Below are 15272 nucleotides of genomic sequence, written 5' to 3'. Positions count from 1 at the left end.
GATGACTCTGTAACAAGTGTATATTTTCTATCATTAGAGTACTTCTTAAAATTAAAATTTCTTACTGTCCCCTTGAAATTTAATATTGATTAACTTGAATTAAATTGTATGTTACTACAGTTACAAGCTAAATATTCGTTTTATTTAAATACAATTATTTATACAAAATAGTTTTTTGTTAAATATAAAAATATAATCATATTTTTCATATATATTGTTTACATGCAGGTTAGTCAGTAACGTTTGTCAAATAATGCTCACTAAGTTTTTGGTTATGAATATTCCAAAGTCTTTTTTATGTTTTTATCATATATTATTATTAATTACCCATTCCTCTATACGTTTTATCCATGACATCTCTCAAGTGTAATTTTATATTTAACTTTATATCTTTCTGTTTTAATAGTATACTATTCATTGACATGTGCCATACCATACATATAAATGATAAACGATACATAAAATTAATAATTAAGCTCTATCAAAGGGTTGCATATAATTTTCAAAAATTCTCATAAAATATTTATAAGCCTTGGCTTTATTTATTAGAAGTTCATTCAGCTATATTTAATGTATCGTTATATTAATTTAAATATACATACTATTGACTGAAAATGAACCTAATGTCACATAAACTAAAAATATTTTATGTACTTATGTACTGTACGCTTTAACGTAACGCGTAATCAGAGAATTGCTGTTTATTAAATAACACACAAGTAACTGGCCACTGGTTTGTTGTTACACTAAGTAAAATTCACGTCTATGATTTTTTAAATTTTAAATGTAGCATTTAAAATAACTTATTGGAAGTAAACTAAGTCATTATATATATTTTTAGACTAGTCTAACTGTGAAAAGAACCAAACTAAGTTTGGTATGTTGCATACAATTGAAAGCTGCAAAGTTATGTTTCATGAGACACTATATCACCATTATGCTTAATACTCTTAGTTTCTTAACTCAATATTTTAAGTTGAAATATGAAATATAACTCAGTGCAGCAAGAGCCCAGGTAATAACCTAGGTTCACTACAAGCACAAATGTGCATCTTTCTATCCCAGTGGCAGCAACGTTCATTCTTCACTTTCCACTTTGTGTATGCTATATTCAGTCCCAAATAAACTTCCTTTTACACACAGAATACTTATTTTATTCTAAAACGCGTTCTTATTTTAGTGTGGGGACAACAGTAGTCAAATTTTGACATGGCAAAAAACCATATTTGAGGTATTTGATAACGATTTTAGAGTATTTAACGTATCGTGCACATGGGCATATATGTTCCTTAGAATATAATATATTTTTTTCATCTCCTCTCAGCGAGTATCCTAAATTAAGCACCAGATGCACCAACTCAGGGACAATGCTGTGACTACAGTGCAGTTTGTGTTTCCTCCGGAGCAAGTGTTTACCAGCGCTACCCCCCCCCCCCCCTCCCTCCACCCTCGGGGCGGTGTTGACGAAGATGATGAGGCATAGCGTGTAAACACCGAGCGGCCAAGGCAAATACTCTAGAAACTAATACCGGACAGTTCCAGGATTTTTGTGCAGAAGCCTGGCTTCCGATAGATGGCAGTCGGTGTGGCCGGCATGAACAATGTACATGTTTACACATACGATACCAAAATATTGACAACTAAAAACAATTATATTTCTTACGTCTTGTTTTATTCATCATACAGATTTATGGGGGGGGGGGGGAAAATAAACCTCCAGTGCTTCAAATTTCTTAAAAAGAAGTTAGTAAAGTTTGACACCAGTTAAAATAATATATAATTTAACGTGTTTTATAAAATATTTTTGCAGTCGCGCCTATTGCTGCTAGGTTATTTTTCACATTTTCGCCTGTGCTATTGGTATCGAGTTGTCCGTTATTAGCCTCCAGGGTATTTGGCCGAAGCTAATGGTGCCTGGACCCGAGGTTCACCGAAGGCATCCGAAGTGCTTCCTGCCAGGGACTCTTGAACTCTGCTTCATTCTACCCTCCATGTTAGATTTTAATGTTTTTTTTTATAATTCTTAATGTTTATGGAAAGTATTTCTACAATGAATCAGTATAAATTAATTTGTATGCATCAGCCAACTTCTTAAACACGAAAAATGAAATTTTATAGAATGGCCGTGGATATAACGTGTACCGTGTATTCAACGACAATTTTTTTTGGCAAAAAAAACAACATAATACAGAATGCTTATTTAGTTGTAAGTCCAAAAGATTAGTTCTGAATTAACAATTATGGCATTAGAATACAAAAACTCAAGGCCAAGTCATCATCAGAACTTACATGCTAGCATATAGCTAGTTTACGTTCGTTATTACTTTTCCCGTAGAATATATTTCAGGTGCTGACCACTGGCTAGTGAAGTGAAGCAAATTGGGGAAGGTATAAGTAATGTACCTGTAACATTGATTTGCCTGCGGTGTTATAAATTACAGAAAATTGCGGGCTTATCAACGAAGAATTCACCACCTCAAAAGAACGAAGCCTTCTTCATAGTTTCATATTACCGGTATCTCAATAGAAACTACCAGGATTTCGACTGTCAAGTTCTGTATTCGATCTCCCCTGTTAGTTATAGCATGGGCATACTCTGATTTGGTAAAGTAACAGGTTAGGCAACTGTACAATTTGGCACATAATTCCATAGCGAGCTACCAACTGTCTTATAGATGATTGGATATTGTAAAAATTATTAGCTGAGTTCTTTATAATTCGTCAAATGAATTCGAAATTTACCTAGAAGACGAATCTTACGTGTTTAATAATTGGAATTTTCATTTTGTTCAGTTGGGTTACTATTTTCTTTTTTTTTTGTTACTTTTCTGAATTAATTAAATTATTTATTTTTTAATTGTCCAGGGGAATGGAATTCCTGGGGTACGCCGTGAAGTAGAGGTATTTGTTCGCCCACCCTGGCGAGTGCCGTTGATCAAGCACACGCGCTAGCAGGAATCAGCAGGTGTTTGCCCCGAACCCCGACGTGTCTGCCGAAGAAGCCCGATGTCCCATCATGCCTAGTGGCGCTGCGCCGTGTTTGCTCGGGTCCGCCGCGGGCCCTTGTGTGCTAGGATCACCTTCGCGCGACAACAGCGATGCGCGTTTTTCTCCCGCGCGAAAGTAAACAATTCCCCTGACATTATATACGCACCACAAATTCGACTGCCACCAATGTTCACACTTTTACTTTTTTTTTTAATCGACGTGTTGGGGGGGGGGGGGAATATGTTTAATCCAAACATCATTGTCCGTCAACACAATTCTAAAATTTCACAGATAAATCAGGCATATATTATCTGCACAGCAGTCAAACCATCTTTCGAAAACAAAGTTATGGCATCATTTTCAATAACATTGCGCCCGACACGCGAATCGATGGGAAGAAGAAATCTTTCACATTAGAAAGTACCTCGCACCGGTGAATTTTGCTCGCAATTGCAGTCCCCGATCCCGATAGTATGTGATTGGCTGTTGATATTCCACCATCACTCACCGCATCTCACAGTTCTGCCACAGGCTCGAGAAACTGTCTTGCTGGAGCACGGTGCCTCATTTGTTCAGGAATAAGTCAAATGCATAGGTGACGTACCACATTTGTAAGGTAAATTCCCAATTCAGTTACGGTGGTGAATTCTTACCTTTAATACACTGTACATTTTTTTTTAATGAAACTGAATAATTCGTGTAAAATTACAAAAATTTCAATTTTTTAAAATTATAAGAAACAACTGTATCACCACAAAATAGTTTTCCCAGTAAAACCGGATTCGGATTCTTGCCCGGGCATTTATGCTTTGTGTTGTCCCAGTACCTCAAATAATTATTAAAGTTATTTGTAAACCATTCCTTGAATAGCTTTCTAGTATTAACAGCACACATTAATAAACATGTTAAAACAAAATAATGTCCTCTTATTTAATATTCGATTATCTTTTCCATGGTTTTAAAAATTATTCTAGAACTAAATATATATTAAATATTAAAAATTCCTCAAATTTCATAAGAAATATTCAGTATTATCTCGATAAAAAGTACTTCATTCAAAAATAACCATAGCCATGTGTTGTAAAAAGTTGCAATGTCTTTCTGGTAGTGTTATAAACTATTTCTTGGCAACTGGTTTCCAAAGTAATCTTTTGTAAAAGTACAGACAATTCTTTTCTGTGCAATGTACCACATTTGTGTGGTAAATTCTCTATTCTATTTCGGAGTTGAAAAACTTATATTTAATGAGCGGAAACAATAAAAAATATTTCTCGTAGCGTGCAATGTTTGTTGCCAGTCATCATAGATACGTTGCCATCTTTTCCACTATAAATAATTATTATATACGTCATTTCTTGCACTTATCTCATAACGTATTAGTAGAGAACTGCAAAATTAATGTGGTTATTATTTGGAAACTGGCTAGAATGTATACTTTTATACTTTTAATTATCCTTTTCGTTGGGTCATGAATAGTTTAACATGACCCAAATTCCAAGAAACCAGTATTATGAAATACCGAAATTTGTATTCCAACTAAAGGCTTTGCAATCAAAACAGAAGGTAAAATGTTGTGGCAGCTAATGAAGAACTATGTGGAGCCTAGCATGACACCAGAAATAACGTGAATTTAGCAGGTCTTTACGTACTTGTATGAGACATGAGCTGCATGTATCTTCGATGTAGGTTAAAATATAAACACTTTATAAATTAATAAACAAATGAATTCACTATGAACTGAACACGTTTTTAATATTTTTATGCTTGCATTTGATGAGCTCAACGAGAATGACTGAGTGCTATAAAAATCGAATTTTCAGTTTCATGCTGTTTTTTAGTAGTGTTTAAAAATTGAGTGAAAAGTGTTTCTAGGATACTCATATGCATTAATGGCACCCTATTAAATATTGTCTTCTGCCACAGAAGATAAACGATGGTCAAACAATCAAAGTTATTTTTTTTTAAATAGACACTAGTTATACACGTGTGTTTATCAAAAATATCATTACAAATGTCAGAATAGCAAGCTTATAAATAGAACCCATGACTGCGGATTGTGGAATAAAAAAAAATCATGAAATTCATGTGGTCTGTTAAAAGTAGCTGATGATTTAGGGGAAGATGGGGCACAGACTGTGCCAATTTTTTTTTGTATCGTGTAAGTTGTTTCACCGTTTCCATTTACATGAATTTGATCCACGAATCCTACTGAAATAGTCATAATGACTGCAATAAAACTTAATCGGTGTTGTTGTTACTTAAAAGCGTATAAAATTACAATCGTTCTATGTCACTGCCCAAAACTATTTCCACGATCTCATTACGTAGATGTTCAACGAGGACAGTCCGAAGTGAACCCCAATATTCCCTCGCCTTTACGTCAATTGCGCAGTTGCCGTTGAAGGAAAAGCAGGCGGAAAACAAAGGAGGGTTGGAAGTCTAGAATGTTCCCTCGAGGTAATGTATTCCGCGGCTCGCCTCACAAGGGTAACCTAACGTGAGGGAGGGTCTGTTGCCAGACACGTGAGAACCGACGTTTCCAGTTGTTAGGATCGCGAACGGCGCTGGAGAGAATGGAAAGGGGGGAAAGAGAGTAGGTGGAGGGTTTGATGGTCCCATCCTCTTCACCAGCCTCCTCGTCTTCTGTCGGACAAATCCCAGCTCTTTTATCTGTTCGCGAGTAGCAACTGCCGGAGCCGCGTTCAGAAACCCGTGTTTACCCGCCGGCTTTGAACCCTAGCGCTCCTCTCCAGCGGTGGTTGAAAGCGGAACCCCTACAAAAAAAAAAAAGGTGCAGGAGTGGGAAGGGCATAGAAGAAGCACTGAGTAAATCAGAGAGCAAAGAGGATCTTCCATTTTACCAATCTTGCCGCGTCGAATATGTAAATATCTTTATTCTCACACAAAAAAAAATTCTGTACTTTCACAAAAGATTACTTTGGAAACTAGTTGCCAAGAGATATTACAAGTGAGATGTTGTATATTCGATTATTTTTGCATATATAAAATACGTTTTTCGAGATAATACGGAGTATTTCTTACGAAAATTGGCTCATAATTTTATATTTTAATTGGTGTTTCATTTAAGCATTATATTTTGACCATGGAAAAGATAATCAAATATTCAATAATTTGACTTAATATTCGAATCTGTGTACCTCTCTCGTACTTCCAATTTAAACTTGCTTAATATGAACAGCGTTTTGTAGGTTAAATGTGATTCGATGTTTTAGTAATCAAATGGTTGCAAGTATAGATATCAGTCAGTGGACTCTAATTTGGACATGGCTTTCATATTCCTGCGAAACGCTTATCCCATTCAACCACCAGGTGTAAGCTTGCAACACCAAAATGGAACTTTTATTTTTTTCATGAAAAACAATGGAATCAGTTTCGTACTCACGGTTGTATCTTTCAGGGTTGAACGTATTGGAGGAGAAAAGGAGAGAGAGAGAGAGAGTGTGTGTGTGTGTGAGAGAGAGAGAGGAAAATAGGTAATGCTTTCGTGTTGAAAGGTAATATTTTTTTTTCCTGTAGAAGTTTTGTAGAGTAAGAAATAAGGTTTTGTTTTTCACAAAATAAAAACAAAAATTCTTTCAAAAAATTTATTAAATACAAAAAAAATTACATTGCAATATTAGGAAGACCAAGTTTCTTCAAACGTACAATACTTTTTTTTTCTACTAGGGCTAAAAATTAAAAAAAATTACAGTTTATCGCAAATGCCTTGAACACTAAAAAAAAAATCAATCCATACAGGTAGTATAGGATTTAGCCACCATTACCAGCAGAATTCATAATGGCTGGTAAATTATACTTGAGAAAATAATATACTTGTCCATTCGTAGATATATTGCTAAATACGCAATTCTCTTAATGAAACAATTCTGTGATCGGTAGAATTTGTCTTATTAATAGATATATATTAAAAAAGACTATATACAGAATACGGTATAACACTATGCTTACTTAAAATAAAAAAAGTATATTATGGTTAATGGCTATTACGTTTATTTCATGCCAGAAAAAGACATTTTAGGCAGTGAGAAATTAATATAAAATATATTAACTAAAACACTTTACATTTATCAAGCCACTAATTTAACACTTTATTGCATATAGAATCAAGAACATTAAATAAATTTGAGACGTTACAAAAATAAGCTAACAAAATAAGTATCACCTGAAAGGATTTCAAGTAAGTATTCTAAATTTGTTAATTTCCCAATAAGGATTTCAAACAAAAAAATATTAATTCTTTTAAAATATGAAACATGTTTTGTGAAGAGCAGAAAACGGTCTGAGCTAGTAAAAAAAAAAAAAATTGTGAGTCTTTCAATACTCGCCAATTATGTGTAAACATCTAACCTCGGTAAAGAGCAGATTCATGTGTTCTCATGTTTTGCAAATAGACTTATAATATGTAAATCGGACACAAAATTTAATGTGGAGTTCTTTTAAATAATGCCGTGAGTGATAAATATTCGAAATATTGTGTTTTCAACTAAAATTCATGACGCAAAACACACGTAGTTTCTGCACCCGCCACTAGAATTCACTGCCGGAGCAGCCACGTTAACTATCGAATCATTCGATTAGCAGACAGACATTTTAAACTATATAATGAAACAGCTCCGATAAAGAAGTAAAAAGATTGAATAAATTCTAAACACTGATTTTCGACACGGAATTTTATTAAAATTTTGTTAAAATTCATTAAACAGTTAATACTTAATACAATAAAGTTTCTCTTGGTATATATTAGCTTTGGTTAGCACCATCCACCACAGGTGGCAGAACAGTAGTTAAAATATTTTCATTCCATGTAACTTCCGTTCCACTAACGAAATTATTCCAACCAAATGCCGTATACCGAGAGCTAAGATGTTTACACGTAAAAAAAAAAAAAGATGTTTATGTCACAATGCAAAAGCCCAGTAATGAAAGAAATCTACAAGCTATATTACACAAAAAATGAATCAAATATTGTCTTTCAAGTTCAACCACTTGTTTTCACAATGACGTATTTGTCTGGTTGTACTGTCCAGTAAACAGGTAACGGTCACACAAAACGAAGGATGTATTTTTTTTCTTCAAAAACACACATATGGATTTACTATCACTTAAAATTACCTGAAAAAGCTCCAACTTGCTCTTCACAATTTCTAAATGCAATATTATTACTATCGTTAACTTTAAGAACTACAATTTGCTAATTCTATGACTTAAAAACACCACCTACAAGTTTTGCACATTCAGTCCCTCTTTTCGCTATAGGTTTTGACCTATTTATTTAAAGCACCATTTGAAAACTAGTGAATGTTCATAATCAATTCGTAATCCACTTTTTTTTCTATCAAATGAATTACTAACTAACACAACATACACTATAAAAACATTTCATTTTAAGTCCCAATTAACTATCAGTTAATTAAATAATTTTCTTTGACAACGATTCTGAACAGTCTCTAAATCATACACATCATGGTCAGAAAAATAACAATTGAGCATCTTTTATTTCAAATCGCTTTCCATAGATATTACAACTGATTTCATACGACACACATTGTTGCTTGATCTCTGAATCAGGAAATAATCTTCATTCTTATTTGAATTTCCTAACTAAACGTAACATGTTTCTAAAAACAAATTACGGTGGTTAAATGAGAGAGAGAGAGAGAGAGAGAGTGTGTGTGTGTGTGTTTGTGTGTGTGAACAGAAACGATAGAAATTGTATTGGTTTCAACCATACAATTTTCTATCGTTTCGTATTCGTTAAAGCTTAGTATATAGACTAATTTATTGTAATGCATGGAATTAAAAGTCACTGGCTGCTACAAAAAGATTCCCTGTGAAGTCATTGGCATTTAGAATTGAATTCATTTTCCAGAATGACTACAATTGTACTAATACTTCCAACAGACACCATTTATGACGTTTTAAAATCTCTTTATGTGTGATTTCTAGCTTAAAGAATACCGATTTTCAGTATTTAAAGATAAAAAATTGTTATGACACATAAAACTGTTGGAAACAATATAGCTATTTCCGTCATCCATCTCTCTCTCTCTTTATTTCAAATGAAGGAAAACAACTATACGAGTGAGGTGTGTATGCATGTTTCGCAAATCCTTCGAACTAATTGCCATCCGAATAAGGATAGGTTGATTCGCGTACTATTCGTCTACTCTGTGTATATTGTCTCGTTTCCCTTTCAGGAATGCGAGTTGGTCAACTCATGACTAATATAGACATTAACCAATTTTTTTTCCTTCCATCATTGACTTCCGATTTGCCAACAGCATGGGATGGTATATAATAGTGAGATGTGCGCTTGTTTATATTTTACATTCAAACTGACCCATACTTTCGTTGAAATAAATTACCTGTAAAGTTGCAATTTGACTCATTCCACAGTTGAATGTTGTGTACACAAACCATCATAACAATTTCTGCTGTATTGTAAGTTCGTAGTTCAAAAGTGGTATGTGATTTTGATAACCTCAATAATGTGGCAACTGCCTACACCGTTAAGCAAGTTTTTGACAGTTTTATTTGCAACTACCTTAATGTGTTCAGCTACTGCTCAGTTTGCATGTGTACTCTACCCCCAATAGTCACTAAATTGGTCAAATCATTGCCTAATGACGAGCCAGATCACGTTTGTAAACAGGTGTTATAATATAATACACAGAATAGATACATTATTGAGGTTCTAAGCTAAATGTTTTAAATTGTACGATTTAACATTAAAAATTAACATTTAAAAGTTTTGACAGAACGCCGTAATTGTTTTAGTTTGTAACATGTTAACACATGTAATTGTTTAAATCTGTTGATATAACGGCTCGTACATAGATGACATTTTGGTTACTTAATTTTATTGTCATTACTAATGGTTAAGAATATTTTTCTGTAAATTTATCACGATAGCCCTATTTAATTTAATGACTTGTCACATATTTTCTTACCCGGTAACGTTTACACAAAATTAGAGAAAAAAATTATGCTATCGTTCAAAAATTGACAGTAAAAGCCCTGAAATAATTGTAATGGCATGAAAATGAAATAATCAGCATATCATTTTATACCAAGGTTTATTAATTATATTGGCACTTCGAATGCCAATGATGGGACGCAAGAAAGAACACGTGTACACCTATCAGTCTGCGGAGCAGGAGCAGGAAGCAGTTCCAGAAAGTTCCGCCTGGGCGCGCGCCGGTGCGCGAGCGGAGTCGGCGCCCCTGGCGGCCGGTCGGGGAACCCGCGCCTCTCAGCAGGCGTGGCACCGCACCAGACCCACCTCGTCGCAGTTCATGCACTTGAGCGCCACGAACTCGGCCGTGAAGTGGTTGCGGTGCACGGACTTCTTGCTGCCGTTGCACACGGGGCAGGGCAGCAGGCGGTGGCCGCCGCACACGCGGCACTCGCTGCACGCGTCCGGGCTCTGCGACAGACACGCACATCGATCAATCGATTAATCACTCTTCGCCACGTGGCGGGAAGAAGGACGCCAAGTTGGTTTCAACAGTTTTCATGCCACATCTTAAATATTGAAAGTATCGTATTCTTACAGATTTTCAAAGACTGTTACAGAGTGTTCATTAACTGAAATAAATTAAATACTAAATTCCAATGACTTCACAGGGAAAACTATTTGTAGCAGCCATTCACTTTTACATGTCAGGAATTAAAAATAATGCCAAATTTTGAATATTAACTCACAGAAATTTGTTACAGCCAAAAATGTTGAAACCAAGATGGCGTCTTTCAGGGTTTATTTCCTTTCTCCCCAATAATCGCCACAGCGTTTTGTAATAATTCCTATTTGGAAATATAAATTCAATTTATTGCCACACAATACATAAAAAAAAGTTTCTTTTATACCTTGGTATATTTTGTCAATTACCAGGCTCTAAACTTCAGCTGCCATAATGGGAGGAAAAATCTAATAATTTTAAATGGGTGACTACAGATGATATAATAATAACTCTAGGCCACGAATGTCGACTTCAAAAAGGGGCCTGTGACTTGTCGAGTCATGATATTAAATGATACGTCAGTATACTGCAAGCTGTAAACTTATATACCCATTTAGACTCAGATGCAACTGCCATGTTGGGTTAAGGCTTTTTCATGGAATCATTTTTGTTTACTAAGGCGACTCCTACGTTTCTGTATACCGAGTTAATCACCGAACCTAGGCTGTACAGCAAATAGCCTATATATATATATATACATATATATATATATATATATATATATATATATTTCGAACGGAGCTTGGCCTATTCACATTAAATAATTATAGATAAAGGAAATTTGAATGTCAGTGGTATTTTTTGCAGGATTATAGTGCAAGTAGTTTACGATTTATCGTAGTATGAACATTCTAAATACCTACATGTCTGCTCATTTTAATTAAATACTTATTTAGAAGTAATTTTTGTGTCTTTTTTTTATCATAATTTGCAAGGATACTTATATTACGTTTTGTACGTTTATGTTTTTATTTTATTTTACCATGATTGTGCATTCCTTTCAGAAATACAAACCTCAAAGAACAATTCAGTCAATTATGGAGAACATGCCTCAATCTTAAAGAGAGATTTGTAAACATTACTAAAAACCACACCTGTGATAAGCAGGCGGGATTTCAAACCCAGGTGTTTTGGAATGCTAATGCCGATATTAGCACATGGCCCCATCGCCTAGCATCGCCCCATTGTACATACCAAAATAATATATATATATTACAAATATTATTCCGTTAATTACCATCTAAATTAAAGTTTTCGAAGTTATACTACTTTAGGCGCGTTATGAAAAAATTATGAGAGAGAATTTTAACGATGCGCGCGGGGTATTGAACGAATGTTGATACGATAAAAAAAAGGCTACATACAAATACAAATTATATATGTATTTTTAATTCGCATACTTTAGTGATTGATAGCAAATACTGGTCCATATAATTAAAAACATTTATTTATTGTGTATATTAGTTAAGGATTTTTTAATAAACTTTTTCAGGTGTATATAGGTATAGCTGATGATATGTTCCTTTATGTATAATGTATTTGTATTATAATTTATAAATTATTACATTATTATTTATTAACTAATTAAAATTAATAAAACAGAATAAATATTAATCATATGTATTGCTTTTCATTAATATGTAAAATTTATTCCGATTACTTTACTAAATTAAATAACTAATTTTATACATATGTTTATATTAATGCTAGGCACTGGGTATGTGTTAAAAAAATTAATTTTATTGAATTTAAGCTTAACCAACAGTATTAATAATATAGGTATCTACAATCATTTTATCATTTTATTTCTATTAATTATTTTCCTTTAAAAAAAATGTTAAATTTTACGATGCCAAGTCAGTATAACTTCTAACGCACGTACATGAGTACACGTACCCATTTTTTTTAAATTAACTGACGGTGAGAGAGAGAAAAAATTAACATAGTGATATAAATTTTGGAACTGATAGAAAATAATTTTTAGCAATCTAATATTTATTAAAAGTTGCAACTGATTTTATAATTATTATAGAAGAACCAGAAAATCTGTAACATAAAAAAATAACGGTGTCATATTTTGCCGTTAACTTATTCACGGCGTATTTCGAGCCAGTTATTTATCATTCTGCTCGTCACGGCAGTCGCCGCTGCCGCCGACCGGAAGCGATGCTCGAGAACTCGAGGCGACTGCTGATTACGTCACGCGGAACACGCGCGGTTCCGCAACACGGCCGGGAGGGAGTTCGAGAAATTTCCCGTCCGGGCTCTGGGGGTGAGCTGCACTGACTTGGGTTCTGCCTGCAGGGATCGCAGGGTTTCACCGCGACCACCGTCCGGGGCTGCTGGTCTCGAGACTTCTGGCCGCGTCACAAGGCGTCGTTGCCATCGCCATCTTCAGGGTAGCAGTCTCACACTACGTCACCCTGAGGATGGCGACCTTGGTCCAGAACCAATCAAGTTTCAAGCCTAATTTAATAACTAGAGACCGGAAAAATTCGCAAATTCCTTTCGCGATAGGTTAAAATTCAAATACTCATACGTTTGCGATCCTTGTACTGTTTGCGCACGTTTCCCCTTGAAGACTTTGGGCCAATGAGACTCTCAGCCAAAGAAGTGTCTAATCACGGGTAACCCAGTCTAGACAGATCTCGGGTCAGCAGCCAATGAACAGGGTAAATTTGCTCAAGTTCTGTAGAGGACTGTAGAGTCTATCCTAGAGGCCATTGAAACCGCGAACTTTTCCGGTCCCTATTAATAACACTGCATTTTCACATAAGTGTTGATCAAAACATCAAAGGGGAGTGAGGAAGTGTTATTTGTGTTTCAGTATAAGTTTGCACATCATTTAAATACAAATAAGCAAAAGCTTTTCTTGAAAAGCAGATTACGGTAGGTTTTGGTAAATCAACTTATCGTGCGGGCCAAACGTCTTGCAAGCTGGGCTGCACGGGTCGATGGTAACGGACCGGCAAAGCCAAACGGAGCCATACGAAACCAAACAGGAATATATTAAATTTAAACATTATGTTTTGAAACTGTGTCAGTTTTGTTTACAACTACTTATTAGAAAAAAAAGCCATTACATTCTTCCTACAACTAACATTGTCGACTGACTGTGGTTCTCTACCGCCCTGTAAACTCTACGCTGTCGGTGTAATATGGGAACGCGGCCTGCGCCCACGCGAGCTGGAAGGCCGCGGTAGCAGCGCCGGCCTGCTGTCAGCGGCGTGACGTGGAAACTCACCCTGTACGGCTTGAGAAACCTCCGCAGCTCACCGGACTCGTTCAGCTTTTCGATCGCCTCCCTGTCCTGCAAGCAAAAAAACGAAACACACACCGTCACTAAAGCATTGAGTTGGGAATGGTCAGGAACGGCATGTCGTGACGTAGGTGAAGCCATGTTTGTACGTCTCCGTTATCATACTGTTCCGCCCAAAACATTGCGATATCACGTCTGGTGATGGTTCAAAAATATGAATTAGAATCTCACACGATTACTTCCATAAAATACAGTTTTTTTTAATTTGTTTCCACCATGCACACTTCAGCCAGTGTTTCGCATGCTTGCGTTTTTCTCAAATATTTAAATTTAAAAAAAAAATTGTAAACATTAATGGTTTTCTTATACGAGTGGGGATATGGAAAAATAAAATATATTCAAAATTTTCACTTTGGTTTGTCACATGGTTTATAAACATGATCGCAATACTGCGATATTTTTCTGTCGCGCTATTGTGATAGCAGCATTATTTATATTCTGGGATGGGAAGAAACACTGAGGTCGACTTGCAAAGAATACACAGAAGAAAAAAATTCTATACTTTTGCAAAAGATTCATTTGGAAACCTAATGCCAAGAAATAGTTTAAAATACTATAATAAAGATACTGTAACTTGGTGTGGTTATTTTTGCCCACGTTTTTTCGCGATGATATTGGGTATTTCTTACGAACATTGGCGCATTATTTTATATTTTGATTTATGTAAAATTCAAACATCATTCTTTTAAGCCATGGTAAAGATGATCAAATATTGAATAATTGGACTTAATTTTGTTTTATCGTGCTTATTAATGTGCGCAATGTTAACAATGGAAAGCTTTTCAGGGAACGGTTTACAAACAACTGGGGCAACACAAAGCACAAATATAACCGGGTAAGAGTTCGAACCCACTGTTTTATAGTGACACAGGGTTTTTTTTTTAATTTATGTAAATGTACATACATCTGTAATTTTACAAGAATATTTCTGTTTCATTGACAAAAAAAATTGGTTGTCTGTAAAGTCGGTTTACGGACGATAGTTTAACGTGACGTCATAACAAAGCATTGATGAAATGATTGCATACTTTTATGAATAAAATTGAATCATTTTTATTTTAATAATAAAAGAATACATTCTGGAAATTATACTAGTAATCAGATTTTTAAAACGCAAGAATAATTAACCTTTATTACCGAAATTGTTGTTGAAATAAGCAATGAAAACCACATTAACTTTTCACTTCACTTTATAAACAGTCGACGAAACAGTTCACGTGTAGATGTAAGTTGTGTGCTGCCACTGTCTTTCTTCTCCTCGGACGCATAGGCCAATCGAGTGGAAGAGAGATAGATGCGGCGCAAGCGTACAATGAGCGTAACGGGACAATGTGCGTAACGGGACACTTCTTCGTGCGTGCAGTCGGCGTTCAGACGTTGTCACGTCAAAAAAAGGGTCAGTATTTGTGCAAAAAAGGGGGGTG

At 35.1% G+C, this 15272-nt stretch overlaps 1 protein-coding gene across 1 annotated transcript in view; it reads right to left on the bottom strand.

Moving 5' to 3' along the window:
- Positions 1–6582: 6582 nt before the first annotated feature.
- LOC134534001 (glutaredoxin domain-containing cysteine-rich protein CG31559-like) overlaps positions 6583–15272 on the bottom strand; it is a 172479-nt gene continuing 163789 nt past the window's right edge. The window contains exons 3-4 of the mRNA XM_063371890.1: positions 13774–13839; positions 6583–10435 (exon numbers count right to left, since the gene is read on the bottom strand). Coding sequence (XP_063227960.1) covers positions 10262–10435; positions 13774–13839 — 240 coding nt within the window. The 3' untranslated portion in view covers positions 6583–10261. The remainder of the gene's footprint in view (positions 10436–13773; positions 13840–15272) is intronic.

The sequence above is a fragment of the Bacillus rossius genome, chromosome 7, assembly GCF_032445375.1.
Source record: "Bacillus rossius redtenbacheri isolate Brsri chromosome 7, Brsri_v3, whole genome shotgun sequence".
Taxonomy (NCBI): Eukaryota; Metazoa; Arthropoda; class Insecta; order Phasmatodea; family Bacillidae; genus Bacillus; species Bacillus rossius.
Note: the sequence above shows the minus strand (reverse complement) of the source record. Positions and strands in the feature narration are given on the sequence as shown.